Source organism: Typopeltis vanoorti, chromosome 13, assembly GCF_054136105.1.
Source record: "Typopeltis vanoorti isolate ZY-2024b chromosome 13, IOZ_Tvanoo_1.0, whole genome shotgun sequence".
Taxonomy (NCBI): Eukaryota; Metazoa; Arthropoda; class Arachnida; order Uropygi; family Thelyphonidae; genus Typopeltis; species Typopeltis vanoorti.
This window is the reverse complement of record NC_143561.1, coordinates 96,581,055-96,596,235: the sequence shown is the minus strand read 5'-3', so window position 1 is coordinate 96,596,235 and position 15,181 is coordinate 96,581,055. Positions and strand designations below refer to the sequence as shown.

The following is a 15,181-nucleotide window of genomic DNA, read 5'->3' as shown; positions in this document are numbered from 1 at the left end:
CTCCATTGTGTTTTCCTTTTCTTTGCTTCTCCTCCCCTACCAAAATTTTCTATTCTCTCATTCTTTCACTTCCTCACTTTTAGTTTGCCATTAAGTACCTAATGAATACCTCCAAGTGGAAGGCTTGCTAACTTAGTATGCTTGTGAACCATATTCAGTGCTGCATTTAACACTTTAACTCTCACTCATTAAATTTTATGAATTTATTTTATAAATTTACAAAATTTAATTTTTCCATTTTGCACAGCATGGTGAGAGCGTGAACAGCATGTCGTCATTATATCTGGGATTGCCCTTTTAGTAGTTTAAGCTACTAGAGGGGACCATCTTAGATATGAAAATAATACCTTAATTTGATTTCATGTTTAATTTTTATGTCATCTAGATGGGTTGATGCTAAGCCAAAACATGATCAACCCATTTGAATGATGCAGAAATTGAATATTCAAAGGAAACTGTTGAGAAATGTAGTTGTATTATCTAGACAAATTTGATCAGAAGAGAACAAAAGAAAAACAACAAATGTAACATATTGAGAATAGAAAGTTATTATTATTATTATTGGTGATTTAAGTATTGGAAAAATTGGTTAAAGATCACATCCTACAGTGGGCAGATAGGAATAATATACTCCATAATAGCTTTATAAAAGAAAAGTCTGCCTTAGTAATTTACTGACATTTTATAGTAGTGACAGCAGAATTAGATAAAGCGGGAAATGGCTACACCATGATACTGCTGGACATTGCAAAGACATTTGACAGAATACTGTATAGAAAACTATTACAAAAGTTGGTGCAAATGGGAATGGATATGAAGCTGGTAGCATAGATGGGAGTGGGGATGACTGACAGACAGACAACAAAGAGTGGTGTATTGTAGAGTGGAATCTGGGAGAATGAAGGTGATAAGTGGAGTACCTCAGATTCTGTACTAGGGCCACTTTGTTTTATAAAGCAATCAATAATCTGTTATAGTGGATTTACTTTACAATATCCGTGTCAAAGGTGCTTTGGTTGGGACATGTTTGAAGTTTGTTATAGTGAGATGGTTTGTTATTACAGTGTTTGCTATACTAAGAGTCCGCTACATATTTTTAGTCAGATAGAGAAACAGCAAATAGTCAACTTTCACTATATCAAATACTGTTATAACAGTCACTCACTATAACAAACTCCTGAAAAGTTCTGGCCAAAGTCTTACAGATACAACACTGAAATTCATTATAGAAAACTCTGCACTATTACAAACTATTCTATAAATTAAAGATGCCAAGAAATTATATTATTGGTTTCATCCGTTATCCAAGTATAAGCCAGCAAAGGTTGGTCGATTGGTAGAACCTCTGCTACTGATGGCTCAGCAAAAGGTTAAGCAAGTTTGAGCGTGGTTAGTAGTTGGAAGGGGATTTAATCGTTCAATGCTGTTGGCATACACTCCCTTGATGAGTCTTTGGACTCCCTGGAGGTGTCACATAATAATAATAATAACAATAAGCAAACAAAGTTTGCTTGTGAAGTCACTTCACAACTGGGCTACTTGTATATAGAGGCTAATGGCTTCACATCAATTGCCTTAGTATCCCATAATGCTACACATATATATCCTTACGGACATGTATAATGTTATGTATTATGGGAATGGCCACTACCCATACTGGTTTTACCTTTATTAAGGTCTCATCAGTGGGAGCCAGACCCAAAAGTGATACCAAGGTTGAAGTAATGCAGAAGTCACATTACACCTTATTACTAAAATACTCTGAATTAGAGAGAGATAGTGAAACTGATGAGACCAATGAGGTCGAAACTGGTCTGGGTAGTGGCCCTTCCCATAATGCATAGCATTAGACATTTAATTTATAATATAACCAAGTTAAAAAAAAAAAAAAAACTTTCAACATTCAATTTCCTTCACTTCAGTTCTTTCTGAAGTAATGGAAAGAACCATCAGTACATAAAACAAAATCAATACCTAACCCCTCTTCTACTTTGAAAGCTCAACTAATAAACGACTGCTAGTATAGATTCCATCACTGCCAGATCTCCTGTTGGAGATCTGGCAGTGATGGAATCTCTGAACAAACACCATGGAAAAATTTGGTGAATCTCAAGTGGTGGTTGTCCTTGATAGCTCCAAAGCTTTGACTGGATTTGGCACAAAGGTCTGTTAAGTAAACTTCCATCATTTGGTTGGCCCCTGACTTCTGCAATTGGTTTCAAGCTTCCTGACCAGATGTTCACTTTGAATGATGGTGGATGACTCCTTATCTTCTGAGTATTCAGCCAATATTAGGGTTCCACAAGGCTCTGTTTTTTCACCTACCCTCTTTCTTCTATATATATATATATATATATATAAACAATCTACTCCAGCTGATGACAGCACACTTCACTTCTTTTCATTTGACAAACCTTACATTACATGAATCACTACAACCTGCAGAACCTTAACCTAGACTTTTTTAAATTCTGATCTTTAAAACATTCACCATTGAGTTTGGATAACCTTGTCAACTTCATTCAATGCTAGCAAAACACTGCTCTGCCTTATTGTTTATTTATTTATTTTATTATTTTTTTTCATTCTTACCTTTGACAATACCAAAATCTCTATTCAAGACGAGATTTCCCTTCTTGGGATAACTCGAACCTCAAATCTCTCTTGGCACAAACACATTAAATATTGCCTCCTTGATATGTGCATCATAATGATGAAGGTTGTGTGTGTGGTACCAATGGTCGTTTCAAAAATTTTACATACTGCTATACATTCGGATAAGAAAGTGATTCTGTTGCATGTTTAACATCTTTGATTTATCATCCAACCAGATGATAAAGGAAAAACACAGTTCAAAGCTACATGATAAAAAACTGATTATCTTATTTGTTTCCTTCATGATAATGCACATCTCACATTGCATTCAGAAAATTATTCCTAATTTTTGGTGAATAGCATTATACCATATGGCTTGCCAGCCTGGTTGGCCAAGTAGTTATTGTATCTTCTATACAGTCAGCAACCTGCAGATTCAAATCCACCGTGGGCACGGATGTTTGTGATTGTCTTTAAATGAAACATGAATTTCATCTCGCAGTGTGTGTGCGTATGATAACACTGTCCCACTTATTAGATGCTTGAAAAAGTTCCATGTTTGGTCTCTAAACAGGGTTTCCAGGTTGTGTGAAAATAACAATGCAAAAAAAAATTTTTTTTTTTTTAACTGATAATGCACAGATACTTTACATATTAATTTCTTTAAAGATTGAAGAATTTGTAGTATGTTGCCAGCCATAAAGCAAAAATCATTTGCCAGTAGAAAAAATTTTCAATTGTGACTAGGTAACCATATTTTTGACAATTTCTTTTTATAATCTCCATATGGAAATTATGTCAGGAACTAAGTAGGATGTTGCTATTTCTGTGTACCAGTTATGTTTGTAATGCAGTTACTAGTTTTTATTTTAAAAAAAAAAAAAGTATACAGAAACTTTCTTAAATAATCTGCTGAAACTGTTTTATAACCCAATTATTCTATTTTATTTTTTAGTATATATTTGATGATGCCATGACTCTTATTGCTAAACTGCCAGCAATAGCAGCAACAATTTATTGCAACATGTACTATGATGGTAACAGTATTGGACCTATAGAACAGGATAAGGACTGGACTGCAAATTTCACATCTATGCTGAAATACAATGATCCTGATTTCACTGAACTTTTACGTCTCTATCTAGCTATTCACAGGTAGTTAAAAAAAAAAAAAATCTTAAAACAATCTTAAAAATTTTATAATTCAAGATCTATGTTTTTAAGAGTATATCAAAACATTTTTAACTTTTACACTTTATCATAAATACCCAAAAAATTCTAATTAGATAAATATTAAATCTAGCTGACTTTCTGGAAGTACAAAAACATTTAGATATAGTCTAGATTGCTATAAAGTTTTGGATACTTATAGCACTGCCAATTGGACTAGCATGTAGTACAAGTTTACAACCTTACACAGGTGAGACTGATATAAACAAAAATTAAATAAAAATAGGATATATAGTACTGTTGTGATACAGATGGTATAAACCATTGCCTTGGATTAGAAACACTTAGGATCAAATACCATCTTGAATATAGGAACCTTTATAAGGACATGTAGTTTCTCATACAGAGATTGCAGGATTTGCTACCTGTAAACTTTTTTTTTTTTTTTTTTTTTTTTTTTTTTTTTTTTTCCCTCCTTCAGAACAGACCAACCTGGTTGGTGAATAACATATTAACATAGTTAACTATTCTAGTTTTTCATAACAGTGTTTCATGGTATAGATTCAGTAAATTATTATTTTTTTTCGTCTGTTATTTATACCATGAAGCACTGTTATGAAAAACAAGAATAGTTAACTATGTTAATGTTATTTGCCTGCCAGGATGGTCTGTTCTGAATATTTTGCTGGATTTTTAACCAGCATCTTCAGAGCATCAGTTGTGCAAGTGTAGTAAAAGTGCATGACACGCAATTAGATTGTTGTAGAAACGGTTCAAATTATAACTGAAAAGGAAGTAATGAAATACCAAGGTGCTCATGGAGAGTTAGATAAAAACAGAGTTAATTCAGAGAAGTCAGGCTAAATGTGATTTTAGAATTACTGTTCGAACAAGACAGCCATCATTGCCACTGAACTCGAGTATCTTCAAATTTTTTTTTTTTTAAAAATAGCTACAACTCCCCTATAAAAAAGGCAAAATAACTGCAAAACTATTCCCATTGATTAGATCTAGGGTGTATTTCAAAACATAGCTAAAGTTCTAAAGTATAGTCTCTCTGCTACTTTCAAACGCATCCAGCTAGCAGTCTTCAGTCTAAGGATCAGCTTCATACTCTTGCACATTGTGCAATGTATAAAGTTCCTTATGCCTGCAGCTTAGCATCATAAATTAGCATCTACCCTGAAGAATATAAAAACTATACCTACAGTCATCTGTATGGAAAGTCAGGACTGGCAGACCATATCCTGGATATCTTTTCTCACACAATTAAATGGAAGAAAATAACTATGCTGCATAAAAATTACTATAGATTGAAAGGCTATGTCTGGAATTAGCATAAGCTATGAAACATTCCCTTAACCTCAGCAAGTATATCTGCATTAATTTAATAAAGATATGGGAAACCACATTTAGCTTGGTTTCTTTGAGTTTCTATTTTCATTAATCCCCTAGAGGTCTTGATAGATTAGTTATTACAGTTAGAATTGTTTCTACAACAATATAATTGAGCTAGTGCGTTTTTTTGTAGTTGTAATTTGTGCTCTGAATATGATTAGAAATCCAGAGAAATATTAATAAGTTCATTAAATTATTTATATCCTACTGGTATTGTTTATACTATTGAAGTACCCGTATAAATAACTATAAATACCCATTCCTGTTCTATGTATTCCAGTTGTTGGAAAAACTAAAGATTATTCATGATAAAGATGAAATAACAGAAATCACACACAAAAGGTTTAATAGCACCCATATTTTAACTCAATTACTTAAGTCATCATTAGGATGTAGCATACATAAACACCAGTTAACAACTCAGAAATAAAACAGACACAATATGTAATAGGATTACAGACAAGTCAGTAGAATTTAAGCGACATGCATAGTGCATGTTAGGGCTCATAGATGCTTTAGATTCAAAAGGAGCATCAGTGTATTTAAAAATAATAATAAAAGATATCCTAAGTAAATAAAAACTTTTAAATAAGTTTTTATTTATTTAAGTAATTATTTTATTATTACTATTTCTTTATTGTTAAAACTAACAATTAGAATTCTGAGGATGGTTGAGCATAGGTTTGGGAATGTGTTTTGCTTGACTGGTAGTACCTCTACTCTTCAGGCTGTGGGTTCAAATTCCATTTCGACACGTAGATGGTTTTTAACGTCTTTAGGTGGCAGATGATTTTTATTGTCTTGTGTGAGATTACTACCCAGCTTATTGAAGATCTGAAGGAGTGTTAAAAAAAGTAGTGTTTGGTCTCGAGAGTTACTGAATTACAGTAATTTGCTGTTTATATGACCTTCAGAACAACAACCCTTCAATTATCAGAAGTAACTGTTCTGATAATTAATGGGTTGGATAAACAGCAGATTACTATCTGCTATTTATTATCTAACCCTTGTATCTGTATATGTACCTTGTAATATGTATCTAACCCTTGACTCACCCAGGGTATTAAACATACAATAGGTTTACAACTTTGTATGTATAACAGGGCTGTCCAAAGCACTGCCTGCAGGCTGGATGCAGCCCACAGTGCGATTTTGTGCAGTCCACCTGGGGTTTTGATTTGCACGAGCGAAAAAATAAAATAACAATTTGAATCAAATGCGTATTAGATATTTTAATTCTATCACTAATTGATAATCTCGATGTTTGGTCATTTTATTTGGTATTTTTACATCACTATATACCTACGTGTTTTTTGAATATTAGATATGTCAAAGAAGCCTTCTTACACTGTTTTGTTCCAACGCGCATGCTCTGGGCCCTCATGGGGAACATGAGCATGCGATTAGTTCACAATTAATGTTATTCGTTTATTCAGCTATTGAGGTTGTATCACTGCTGCTGCTGCTAACCAAATTACTAGATACACATTGTGATGTGGCCCTCGGATAAATCTTTTTTTTTTTTAATGGAGCCCTTGGATTACCTAAAGTAACCCTGATATATAAATACAAAAAAAAAAAGACTTTTCTTTAAGAATCTTTTTAAAGGAGGCTGCTTTTGTGGACAGCCATTCTCCTTTTATACAGAACTGTGATTAGTGACGAGTTTGCATGACTTGAATTCTCAAGATTCTGAGGGAGAGATGTAATCCCACCGGTGTGTTCCTCTCAGCAAATGAAAAGTATTTTTAGATTAAATGATGCTACAAAGAACTGCAGTCAGTATATAAGGATTGATCCACTTTATTTTTGTCAGGTCTGAGAAAGGATGACAATTTATGAATAGATAATGAGCATATTTTATGTTTGCAAAGCTAATGATTGTGATGGTATATATTCTGTAACTAGCTAACTAAGGAATGGACACTCTTTATGTGTTTATTAGGAGGAAATAGTTAAGTGCCTATATTTATGGTTCTATGTTGATGTCATATCCATCATTAGTGAAAAAGATGACTTGATAGTGTTCAGTTCTTGTAGCAAAGGATAATTGGAGCAGAGCAGAAAGTATGTTTAGTGGGAAGTTTTCGGTATTCAGATCACATTATAATATAAATAAGGAGTTCATTAAAAGTAAGCAATTAAAACCTGACAAGTTTTGTGCGTCATAAGACTTGCATCATCAGAGGTAGTGGTACATGAAAGTTTTACACAATAAGTTTATTAACAATAGATTACACATATTAGATGTCTGATAACTTCACAACTGTTAAATATAATTGATAAACCAGAAAACAAATGATAAATTCATTACTGTATGCATGTTGGAACATTATTAGTTGTTGCTATCACGTGTACTATATCCAGTTAAATTTTTGATGAAAGCAGACCATACTTGATGTAAAATTAAGCCTTGATTTTTATTACATTGTGTAGGGATCCTAAGCATTTGTGAAGCTTTAAATTTTCTTGTGAAAGTTATTATCAATTATTTAAATTAAGGGATATTACATTCCATATTGTTTCATAGCCGAATAAGAAACTCAGAGTTTCATGCCGAATATAAAAACTATATAAAGTTCGGCGAGTCCAAGCGTAAGCAAATACCTGGATAGTGCAACACCAGAGCAACTCATAGTACACTTGGTAGTGCAACACTGAGGCAACTCATAGTAAGGGTGGAGCAAGCTCCATTCACTGTTCTTGGTATTTACCCATAATGTAAAACCCAGCTCCTAGGAACTGTATTACTGTTCTACATTATGAGAGAAGGTCACTACCCAGACCGGTTTCGACCTTTATTGAGGTCTCATCAGTGAGCAGGTAGACTTAGATAATGCCAAGTTTGTAGCGAACAGAACTTACATAGCCTACTATAAGAATTGCCAAGAAAGTGTCCTAATAAATTCCTAAATATATGAAGAGCCAAAGGCTTCAATTCAGCGACATAAAATTATTTAAATTAAGAGATATTACATCCCATATTGTTTCATAGCCGAATAAGAAACTCAGAGTTTCATGCCGAATATAGAAACTATATAAAGTTCGGCAAGTCCAAGCATAAGCAAATACCTGGATAGTGCAACACCAGGACAACTCATAGTACACCTGGTAGTGCAACACTGAGGCAACTCATAGTAAGGGTGGAGCAAGCTCCATTCACTGTTCTCAATCAATTTTAGTAAAACAAAACTAATGGTAATAGGAAGAAAAAGGGAAGCAATCCAAATGAAAATAGGAAACAATAATATAGAACAAGTAAAGTATTTCAATTACATTTGATCGATGATCACTGAAGATCTAGACTTTCGAAACCATAAAACACAGAATCAATAATGGATGGATAACAATGAGCAGACTACAAAAAATATAGAACAATAAAAGAGTAAGCAAAGAACTCAGATTAAAGATATATAAAACAATGATAATTCCCACAGTACTCTGTGGCTCGGAATGGTGGATACTTAGAAAAAAAAAAAAGAAATGGATAAACTCAATGCTTTTTGAAATGAAATGCCTAAGAAAAATCAATAGAACAAATTGGATAGAAAGAAAAACAAATGAAAAAGTCAGAAAATGTAACTTTAAAGAGACAATAATTACAGCACTAAAAAAGAGCCAACTAAGCTGATTTGGACATGTTTCAAGAATGAACCCAGAAAGATTACCAAACATATTATTAAATGGCAGAATTGAAGGACAGCCCAGCAGAAGAAGATCAAGAAAGAAATGGATTGACAACATTAAAGAAAGCACCCACTTAAACTCCATAATAGAACTTCATAAAAAGACAGCAGACAGAAAGAAATGGCAAAAATCCGTCTTTGAGGAACTCAACCCGCCATGAGTGGAAGAGAAGAATATAGTTTTTCAGTAACTAAAATATCTAAAGGAAGTTTTTAATAAAATGTCTCTTTGCATGGATCGATTGAACTCTCTGTTAGGGCAACATCTAGTTGATGACACAATCCAATGGTTGAAACTGTTTTCATTAAAAATTTAAATTCAAATAGTACAAACCACACAGTCTGAATTCTCCACTAATTTCCAAGTCTCGATAAATTTTCATCGAAAATTTTAATTTCATAATTTCTTTTTGTGCTTACAGTACATATATTGATCATATTAAAAATGTATTTCATAAAAAATAGTTTCACATGTTGTCATTTATTATAATACAAATCTTAAAAATAAATACCTTATTCATGTTTTAATGAAGTATTTTATAATTTCTCCAAAATTGCTTTTGTCCGAGAGGGGTTGCACTGGTGTTACCACAATGTTAAAAGGGCTATGTGGGTATTGAAAGTTCTGAAAGCACTGCTCTAGAGTACAGGATACAGATTATGTAACTCTAATCCCACCCACTGCTCTAAATGTATGATTGTAAGCCTATCTTTTGTGGAGAGAATTTATATAATAAAAAAAAAAATTTAAATACTGAAAACCGTTTATCCACTCACAAGAAGTAAGGCATGTTTAGGATAATCTCTTGTTGGATTCAAGGCTACAGTAAAAGGTAACTCTGGTTTAAAAAATAAAAAGTAAATTATTGCAGATGATAACAGTAACAATCTTATGTTTTGAAATATATGACAGATGTGCTGCATCTAGATAATCATTAAAAATCCACTGTGTGTGTGTGTGTGTGTGTGTGTGTGTGTGTGTGTGTGTGTGTGTGTGTGTGTGTGTGTGTGTGTGTGTGTGTGTGTAAACTGATGAAACTGCAATAATTAGAGAAGGCTTACAGTTTTTAAAGTTACCTTGCTCAAAAAGTAATCGTTTTATACATGTTCATAATGGTGCTTCATAGTATAAACAGTACCAGAAGAAAATTTACTATTGGGTTGGCAAATAAGTTCGTTCGGTTTTTCAGAATGGAATGAAACACATTTTATTTAATATATATAATACGTACTAGTCAGTTATATATTGACCCTTTTTATCAATGACCTCTTGCCATCTGTCCACCAACTTCATTATGCCACGTTCATAAAACTCCTGAGGTTTACTGGCAAAAAACTGATCCAGGTGTCTTTTGACAGCCTCCTCATTAGCGAAGGTTTACCCATTCAGAGAATTCTACAGTGATCAGAATAAGTGGTAATTGGAAGGTGCCAGGTCCGGTGAATATGGAGGATGTGGCAAAACATCCCAGCCAAAACGTAACAATTTACTCTGGGTTGTTAACTATGTGTGTGGGGTCTGCCGTTGTCGTGGTGAAAGACAACTCATTTCTGATTTGCCAATGCAGGACATTTTGTGCTAATTGCACGGGCCAGTCGTGTTAACTATGAGCAACAGACAGTTGATCAATCATTCTGCCTGACGGTAGCACCTCGTAGTGGATAACACTTTATACTCCCACCACACACAGAGAGCATGATCTTCTTTGTGTGCAATCCCACTTTCGAGGTTGTTTGTGGCAGTTCGCTGTTGTGCCCCCCCCACACAATGATCTTTTATGTACCACGTTATCGTACATGACCCATTTTTCATCGTATGTAATCATCCGCTTCAAAAATGGGTCATTTTCTTGGCGATGTTGCAGCGAATCACAGATGATATGCAAGCAGTCAATTCATGCAGTACCCAAACATTGTGTTTTGAAACATATCCCAGCTTGTGTAAATGATTTTCAACGTTTGTATGGGATATGTTCAGTACTGCAGCAATCTCCCGCACTGTTTGTGATGGATTTTTATCGACAATATCCTTCACAACACTCGAATCAACCTCGGTCGGGCGCGAGGTGCATCACTGATGTTGAAATCTCTGGAACGGAATTTGGCATACGCGTTCTGTTAAGACACCATCCCCATATACGCTGTATATATTTTTATGGGCCTCCGCAGCTTGTTTGCCTTTTTTTGAAATAAAAAAAAAAAATATTCTGGTAATGTACGTTATTTCCTTCCATTTCTAAAAATATGTTATACACACGCAACTGAAGTAGGCCGAACGAAAATTCACTGAAAGGTTATGTGAAATGTCGCCTTTCAACTGCACAATAGCGACAGGCAAAGTGGCATAAACTCGTACTAATCCATAAACTGAACGAACTTATTTGCCAACCCAATACATTTACTAATATTTTGCTGGATTTCTAACCAGCATCTTCAGAATACAAATTACAACTGTGGTAACACGCGTGCACACACACACACACACACGAACATTAGAAACATTTCAAATTGTAACTGAAAAGGAACTATTGTTCTATCATGGTAACCTCAACAAAGCTGAATGAAACAAAGTTAAGGCAGGTAAGTAAAACTAAATGTGGTCTTAAAATGACTTTGATCCTATGTGAAGGAATATCCAGAGCATCTGCCATTCCTAACTTGCCATATCAATGCTGCAGATATAGTTTTTATGTTCTTCTATGTAGATTTTAACTTAAAAGGCTGAGTTGGAGGCACAAGAAACTATATACTCCAGGATGTGCTAGAGCAGTGGTTTTCAACCTTTTCTTATCTTATGGCACACCATTCAAGTATTAAGAAAAATGTTAACTGTTTGAAATAAAGACAAAACCCATCACAAGCCTCTCCATGAACAAAACCCTCTTTGAAACCCCATTTATTTATGATACCTTGTAATGAAATACAAAAGAATAAAATTATTTATGACAGCAATTATTTATTAATTTTTTTCTAACATATATACATGTAACATAAATGTATTTGTTTAATCAATGAGACACCTGAGCTAGGCATTGTTTCATTATGTCCCTTGTTGGAAGTTTATTTTCCACTTGGTTAGACTATAATAAATTTAGTTTAATCCTTTAACCTTTTAACCAAGTGGAAAATAAACTTCCAACATCTTTCTCTAAATCCAGAGTAAATTAATAATAAGGTGGTACACCTTTTGGCAACTCGTATAAGTAAATATGACCTCTCCATTGCTTCTGCCTTAGTATCAGCATTTCTGGGTCTGCCTCCCACTGACGAGACCTCAATAAAGGTCGAAACCGATCTGGGTAGTGGTCCCTTCCCTTAATGCATAGCATTATACATGTCCGCAAGGAGACGTGCTTTGCATTATGGGAGATACTGAGACAAGGAGTGATGAGAGCTTGGTCCACCTTTGCTACGAGTTGCTTCAGTCCTGAACTGCTTCAGGTGCAAACTTTGTTTGCCTACACTTGGGTAAAGGATTAAACTAAATTTATTATATGTCCCTTGTGTGAGGTTGGATTATTGATAGGCATAACCCTCTAATCTTCTTCCAAGGTTTGAAGTTGTGAGCTGTTCATGTTTTTTATAGTGTTCATTGCAGAAAAGTTAGCTTCACACAAATAAGCACAGCATATACTATAATTGTTGCACAACTGGAGGAACCAGTAAACACATACAACGATGCATATCTATAATAACAGGTATAGTAAATCTATATTATACCAATATAATCATAAATTTTATTCACTCTTAACAATTCCTTTCGATGCAACATAAACGTTATGACTCCTCATATACTTTCTAGGTAAAATGCACAAAAAAAACAACTTCTTTTACATCAATTTCTATTTATTCCTTAATATCAAAATCTTACGCCACACCAGTTGAAAATCGCTGTGGTAGAGGATGAAGAGTGCTAGCTGGATGTGTGGTTTTGTAAGTGGTATGGAGATTATATATGCAAAGAACTTAGTTATCTTTTCAGATATAACCTGGATATAAAGGATGAGCATAGTTATGCTATGTGTGTTGTGGGAAGAATGGTGTATGCAGTATTTTTGTTTATTTTTGGTGGGGTTTGTAGCCATTGGCTAAAAAGGTGTTGCATATATATCCAAGTTCAGTGACAAGAGTTGTCATGCCAAATAGTCCTAGTGGTTCTGTGTATAAGGATTTCGAGGATGCTGAATTATTAGGATTGGTGATGATGTGACTCCTTATGTAAATACGTTTGAGTATGTATAAGATTTCCTATAATCCGAAATGGATAATAAACCATTTGGCAGTCATATAACTAGTCTGCCCAAGGAGAGAAGACAGTTGTTAATTTCATTTTTCTGTAGTGAAGTATATTTTTGGTTGTTGGCTGTTTAAATGCACTAAAAATGTGTCTAATGTATGTAGGTATCGAGGCCAAATAGCAAATACATCTACATAGCCAAACTGTTGGTGTAGCCATGTTGAATGTTTGGTTTTCTAGAAATTCCATACAAGAAATTGGCTGGGGGGGGGGGGGGTCCATTGCAGTCCCATCTAGTTCTCTGTATATTTCTCTTCTCTATGAAAAATAACCTGAGGCATGATGAATTAGAATAATTCAAATATGTCTGGGGGGGGGGGTGTTAATAAGTTTAAAGAGTTTGTCAATGGTACATTGGTAAATAATAAATAACAAAACTGACCTTGTTTCTGAATTTTTTAGATTAAGTATTTTTTTTAGGGGTGCTTAATGGTCAAAACTGTATAACTAAGAAGAGACCTCCACATAGCCTTTAAAGGAATGCGAAAACCAACCAGGGCTTCTGGACTAATGTCCATTCCTCACCTTTTTGTGTTGCATCCTGTTAGGTATCTACCTGGATACCGAAAGAAAGAGAATGGGCTGGCAATTTGGGATTTAGCCCCAAATTGTATTATTGGCTTAAACGACAATATAAAATGATTGTACAACACGACAGCATCTCATGCTGGCTGGGATGTCGTCCAGTTAAACAAGGCCTCCTGTTGTTTTTGCAAGGGAACCAGAGCAAACAGTGAAAAGTCAGCTACTGGAAAAAATCCTGAAACACAAGATCAACAGAGTTCAGGATCAATACTGTCAATATAAGAACTCTGAATGGCAAAGAAATGGAGCCAACTCAGTAATTGGTTAAGTGCCAGATCGACATAATAGGGGAGACTGAAACAAACAAGGCAAAAACTGGCAAGATCTTTCTGAGCAATAAATACAAAATGTTATATTCAGGCAATGACAATCAAGGAAAAGGAGTGGCTATAGTATTCAACACTAAATACGAGGCTAATCTTCTTGAATGGAAGGCAATATCAAGTAGAGTGATGTGGGCAAATATCAGAATGGGGAACTGGACAATGAGACTTATTTATGCCTATGGTCTCACAGAAGGTTCTGCTAAGGTAGAAGTGGAGAAATTTTTTGAGGTCTTAGAGAAAGCAACTGACACAATGAAAAAGAAAAGTTGATTCATGTTAGGAACTTAAATAGCAGAGTAGGAAATGATTGTCAGACATACAAAAATATTTTGGTAAAATTTGGAGAAAAGAGCAAAGCTAATAATAATGTCAAATACCCGTTGGATTTCTGCTCAGGACATGGATTGGTTATTACTAACACGATGTTCCAACATAAAAATGTACACAAATTCACATGGAGAGAAGAGGCAAGGAATAAGAGTCTCATTGACTATGTTGATAGTGATGTTTTCTCACTGGTGTAAGATACTAGAGTGTACAGATGATTTGAAATTGGAAGTGATCATCATTTAGGCTTGAGCAGCAGGATAAAATTGAAAGAAAGTTTTAAAGTGAATAAAACTTGAGCTGCTGTCAGATGTGAACTGTAGACTAAAATACACAAACATTATTCAAGAAAAAAATAAAAGATTTTGAGAATAGGAACCAAACCTTGGAGATTCAGTGGTAAATCCTGAAGAAAGCATTGATTGATTCAGCCAGAGAAACATGGTGAGATTGTCTTCCAGGATAGAAAAATCAGAACTCTATGGTGGACACAGGAAGATAAAGAGGCAGTGAAGGAAAAGAAGAAAGCATATGAAAAGTTCCTGGCAAATAAGTCAGCAATACAGTGACAAAGTTAAGAAAGCTAAACACTGTAAAACTAACTAAATAAAAGTCATTGGAAGACTTTGGTAGAACATAGAAAATAAATAACAAGAAGGTGGCAAGATATTCTGGAAGTTATTGAAAAAAGCTCAGAAATAGAGGAAAGAGGGCTATGAAAGGAATTAGAGATGATAAAGGTGACATGAAAACTGGAGTAAAATATATCCTTGATGTATGGAGTAATTACTTCAAAA

At 34.4% G+C, this 15,181-nt stretch overlaps 1 protein-coding gene across 2 annotated transcripts in view; it reads left to right on the top strand.

Moving 5' to 3' along the window:
- Positions 1-15,181, top strand: part of LOC150100397 (putative citrate synthase 2, mitochondrial) — a 144,781-nt gene that overhangs the window by 64,100 nt on the left and 65,500 nt on the right. For both annotated transcript variants that reach the window (XM_090402917.1, XM_090402916.1), the window contains exon 6: positions 3,551-3,750. In XM_090402917.1, coding sequence (XP_090259043.1) covers positions 3,551-3,750 — 200 coding nt within the window. The remainder of the gene's footprint in view (positions 1-3,550; positions 3,751-15,181) is intronic.